Genomic DNA, 4792 nt, shown 5'->3' with positions numbered 1-4792 from the left:
TCTTTCTTATTATTGTTGTTTTTATTACTAATTTTCTTTTTTCTTCTCTGCACCCCCTGCCTTTTTAAAATTTTCTTTTTGAAGTTATCTCCTTCCTGCCTTTTTTTTTTTTGCTTCCTCGCCACGTTAACAGGTGCACCTCTGCTTTTGATGGGTAGCCGAACTCTGAGAGAGCATTTGCAAGTGGAGCCGCTTGTGACCCTTGGCCAAAAGTACCGGATCCTGGCTCCCAGTTCCTCGCTCCGTGAGCATCTCACCGACAGCTACTGGTGCTCCTCGATGGAAGAGGTGTGTGGGGGCAAGATTGTAGGTGTAGCCGTGCGCTACACTGGACAGAATCTTGTCCTGATGCAGTTCATCCCGAAAAAGGTTTCTCCAGCTGGTTATCGTTATCCCGTATCCATGTCTATCCCCGTGGAGTACTTGGTGCCTGTGGCAACTCGCTCTAGCGCAGAAAGTCAGTCGATGGCTGGTAGCTTTCATTCCTCCCCCGAGCCATCGGAAGGCACGCTGCATGGGGATGGCGTCACCCGGTTGTGTGTGGTTTGTGGGAGGTACAACGTCCCAGGTATGCTGCTGCGTCGCCACGGGTACAAGTGCAGGGGATGTGTGGGTAAAAAATCCAATGCAGCCTTGCGCACTGAGGTTTCCCGTGTAAAGGAAGAGGTGAATGTCTAAGCGGGGGCATCTTTTGAATGGAGTGAGTTTTCATTTGGCGTGGCAGTGAAAAAAAACACCGGAAGCAAGCAAGCAAACACTAAGGTAGAAAAACTGCAGTGGAGTGGGTTGAGGTGGAATGTGCAGAGGAGAGAGTGGGGAAAAGTGAGTCTTTGCACTTTCGTAAGAGAAGGAGCGAACGGAAGAGATGGAGGCCACCGATGGGCCATCTTCGTCGCCATCCTTGATAGAGTGCATATGCTGTTTCTGACAAAGGTGTGTCCGGGTTAGGGTGGCGTAACCCCTTTATGTATACGTGTGCGTGTGTGCCTTCCCAACTCACTCTCATTCCGTCGCTTGTATTCGCTTTGCTGTATTCTTCGTTGGGCTGCCTTTTTTTTTTTTGTTCTCTCTCTACCCCCCTTTTTTTCCCCTCCTTTTTTCTGCAGTTCAGCAACCTCACGAGGGGAGATCTGCCATACATAGTTGATTGGTATTGCAAAGGAACAAACTAAAAACGAAAACAAAAACGGACTTATGAGACTTATCTTCTTCCCTACTAATGCTGGTTGTTGCTGTTGTCGGTTTTTTTAATGTCATGCCGCTCTTTTTGCCCCTTTTGTTTTTTGTTTTTTACCCTGTTGCTTCGGGGCCACAGAGCCGTCGTCGTCTCTCCTTCCCTCCTCCGAGCTTTGGCTTTGCTCCCCCCCGCAAAGGTGCATTTTTGCCACAAGTTTCCCCCAGCCTGTGCCCGCGAATGGAGGCGGCACTGAAGGAAGAAGGACTTCACACCGGAACGTCCTCGTCCTCGTCGTCGTTTGCGTCGCGTGGAAACTCACCCAGCAGGCGGCGTGCCCCCGAAAATGGGGTGACCAGCGCGCTCCCGTTCGGTCGCCCCAACGCCTTCCCCAGCGAGGTGGAGTCGCCGAGCGCAGTGTGGCTTGAAAGGTTTATGTCCACGTACTTTTTGTGTGAGTTGTGCCACAAAATTGTGGTGGACCCCGTGCAGGTCCTGCCGAGTGCCATGATGACGTGTAGAAAGTGTGCACTTTCGCGGCGGGTTTCCGTCGACGCCATGGCGGAGTTGCCCTTGGGTGTGGTGCAGGCGATTGAGGAACTGTTCGAGGCCCGCAGATGCCATCGAAAAAACCACGTGACCAATTCACCGGAGGCGAGGGCGACAAGTCGTGCCGGGGATGATTCCATTGCCGGCCGACGCATTGTGCGCGTCAAACGTGGCGACGCGGTTCCGGGAAACAAGACGGCGCGACACTTGACTTCACACGCGGCAAATGCCGACTCTGTTAAGGCGGCCAACCCAACTGTGTTTTTCCAAGAGCTTCAGGATGCCGACGAAGAAGAGTCTCGTCAGCGGGAAACGATAGATGCAACAGAGGCAGGTGAACGCTTGGAGTTACTGAAGAAGCATTCCGCGTTTGTGCGTACCATTAAAGGCCGCAGTAAAGATAGCAGTAAGGCATTGAAGGCGGAAGCAGACGCCACCTACGAAAAAGCGGAGTATACTTTGGCACTAGAATTGTACTCAAAAGCCATTGAACAACAACCGCTCGATCGCCTGACGCGTCTCAGTGCTCTGTACGGGAATCGCAGTTCTGCGTACTTCATGGCGCAACGCTACGGTGATTGCATTTCAGACTGTCTTAAAGCGATATCACTGGAGCCTGGTAATGTCCGCATGTACACTCGGGCGGCGAAGGCGGCTGCAGTGATGGGAGATATTGCCCGTGCCGTTGCTCAAATGGACACCATTCCAGAGAACCTGGTAACAGATAGCATGCTTGCTGAGAAGAAAAAGTACAAGAGTGGACTTGAGTTGTTGCAGCGCGCGGAGCGTGCCTTTGGAACCCCGGAGGGGGATGAAATTTGGCTCATGTTGGTTGCCCAGTTCAGTGACACAATTCCATTTCGTCTGCGTTACGCGGAGTCGTTGTTCCAGCAGAAACGTTATTTAAAGGCGGTAGAGGCCTTGGAGGCGGTCTCGCCTTTCCGTCGCTCGCCAAGGTTGTGGTACATGATGGCAAACTGCCTGTACCTGTCTGGGTTTGAGCACTTTGAGCGGGCGCGCCTGTGCCTTGTCGATGTCCAACAGCTGGACGAGAGCTGCGCCAAGTTGCTGAAGCTGATCAACGTGGTAGACGAAGGTAAACAAAAGGGCAATCAACTCTTTCAGCAAAAGAAATTTGCGGCTGCCGTTGAGCATTACACGTCTGCTATTAACGCTGCTGAGAACAATAACCAAATTCTGCGTATATTGTACTGCAATCGCGCCGCCGCCCACAAGGAGCTGGGAAGGTATCGAGACGGCATTGAAGACTGCACCAAAGCCATTCAACTCGATCCGGAGTTCTCGAAGGCATATGCCCGTCGTGCGCGCTGTCACCAGCAGCTTAGCAACTTTACGGCCGCCATTCGAGACTTCAAAAGTGCCATACAGTACGATCCGAGCGACCACGAGCTAGTGCGTGAACTGCGCAACTGTGAACACGGCTTTACAAAGGAGGCAGAGCGTGAGAAGGATTACTACTATGTCCTTGGTGTGAGCCGCACCAGCAGCGAGCGTGAAATTAAGCTGAAGTACCGCGAACTTTCCCTTCGTTGGCACCCAGATAAGTGCATGGGGCTCCCGGACGAGGAACGGATGCAGGCAGAACGCAAGTTCAAGATTATTGGTGAGGCCCATGCAACACTTATCGATCCTGTGAAGCGGCGCGAGTATGAACTCAAGCTAGACCGCGAACGCATGACGCGTTCCGGAGCATTTGCTGGCTTTGGCGCACATGGCAGTGACACCTTCCGCGGCCAGGCGAGCCGCTATCGGTCTAACACCACCGGCTACTGGTGAGGCATGAGACGGCGGACAAGCGTATACGCCTATATTCATATATGAATATAATATATATGAATATGAATGTACGCCACGAGGAACTGGGAGCAATACAACACACACGAAAGATGAAGATGAAAATGAAAATAAAGGGAGAAAAAAACAAACAAAAGAAAAGGCAGCATGCAGTCAGGAGGAGGCAGAATCCCAACTTGGAAGAAGCAGGGAGACAGGAATGGCTCGTGGTGGGTATCAGCTTTGCTGCCGAAAAAGAACAAAGAAGGAAAAGGAAACAAAAAAAAATAATTATTAGTTACTGTTGCTGTTGCCGTTTCTCTCTCTCCACCATGGCCACGGCGTTACACCTGAGTACAGGAGCGCCGAAGTACGCGCGCGCCGCTGACTCGCTTCATGTTGCTTCTTATGTCGTTGTTTCGCTGTGCTTCTTCTGAATGGTGTCTCTTTCCTAGAGCGAGCTCCTGAACACCCTCACCTTCCGCTGTGCACCGTTGCTATCGTATGTCTTCCGTGCCAGAGACTTTCTTATTCTTGTTGTCTCTGCCGTTGATGCGCTTCCATTTTCCTTTTTGAACGCGGGGGAGAGCGGGGGGTGAGGTCTCCGGAGGGTGCTTGCGGGAATTTGGGTATGCAGTGCGTGCCATGTATGTGTGGTGTTCAAACTGGCTTCACAGCTGCACTGGCTCTACTGCGTGCGAAATTCGGTTTTCCGTGTTTTCTCTGTGCTTGCTGCTGCGCGCACGCTTCTTGCTCTACATCCGGGTGCAATGGCATGCCTCTGCGAGCTCCACCTCGTGCCTCGCCCGTGAGGGCACGCGTCCAGCGAAGAAGTTAGAAGAAAAAAAGAAGGGGAGGGAGTGTCACCTGCGTGAATTAAGACGCCTTGGTGACGGAAGACAATGTGGGGAAAAAGAGGGAAGCTTCAGAGGAAAGGGCAATGTAAACAAGGACATAGAAGCAAGTAATACTGAAATATGTATGAAAGCCGGAAAAGAAGATAAAATTAAATGTGGACTGAGCATGTGTGAGTGTATCGCACCCTTTTTTTTTTACAGTTGTTGTTGTTGGTCGTCGTTCTTTCTCGTTCTCAAGTCCTGAGCGAAATTGGTTGTTGTTTTGGCCATTAGAAAAGAAGAAAAATAGCTGTGACTGCAGTGCGAACGCCTTCCTTTCTCCCTCTCTCACTCACGCACTCTCTTATTTTGTTATTTGCGTGCGCATATACCAAAACATATCTGTTTATATATTAGAAGAAAAATGAGAGGATAGGAG

The 4792-nt window shown here is 51.1% G+C and overlaps 2 protein-coding genes across 2 annotated transcripts, besides 3 other annotated features; both read left to right on the top strand.

Annotated features, from left to right (window-relative positions):
• Window positions 1–150: 150 nt before the first annotated feature.
• Window positions 151–678, top strand: Tco025E_05368 (uncharacterized protein; the record flags this gene model as incomplete). Its single annotated transcript, XM_029372267.1, has 1 exon — window positions 151–678. One exon carries the CDS (start codon window positions 151–153, stop codon window positions 676–678), a length of 528 nt encoding a protein of 175 aa, XP_029227737.1.
• A 736-nt stretch (window positions 679–1414) lies between these two features.
• On the top strand, window positions 1415–3520 carry Tco025E_05367 (putative TPR-repeat protein; the record flags this gene model as incomplete). The annotated part of the gene is made up of 1 exon (XM_029372266.1): window positions 1415–3520. One exon carries the CDS (start codon window positions 1415–1417, stop codon window positions 3518–3520), a length of 2106 nt encoding a protein of 701 aa, XP_029227736.1.
• A 30-nt stretch (window positions 3521–3550) lies between these two features.
• Window positions 3551–3588: a microsatellite.
• Window positions 3589–3625: 37 nt separating this feature from the next.
• Window positions 3626–3679: a microsatellite.
• Window positions 3680–3768: 89 nt separating this feature from the next.
• Window positions 3769–3808: a microsatellite.
• Between the last annotated feature and the right edge of the window lie 984 nt (window positions 3809–4792).

This window comes from Trypanosoma conorhini, assembly GCF_003719485.1.
Source record: "Trypanosoma conorhini strain 025E chromosome Unknown Tco_14.4_contig_00310, whole genome shotgun sequence".
NCBI classification, from domain to species: Eukaryota; Euglenozoa; class Kinetoplastea; order Trypanosomatida; family Trypanosomatidae; genus Trypanosoma; species Trypanosoma conorhini.
The sequence above is the reverse complement of the archived record's forward strand: the minus strand, read 5'-3'. Positions and strand labels throughout refer to the sequence as shown.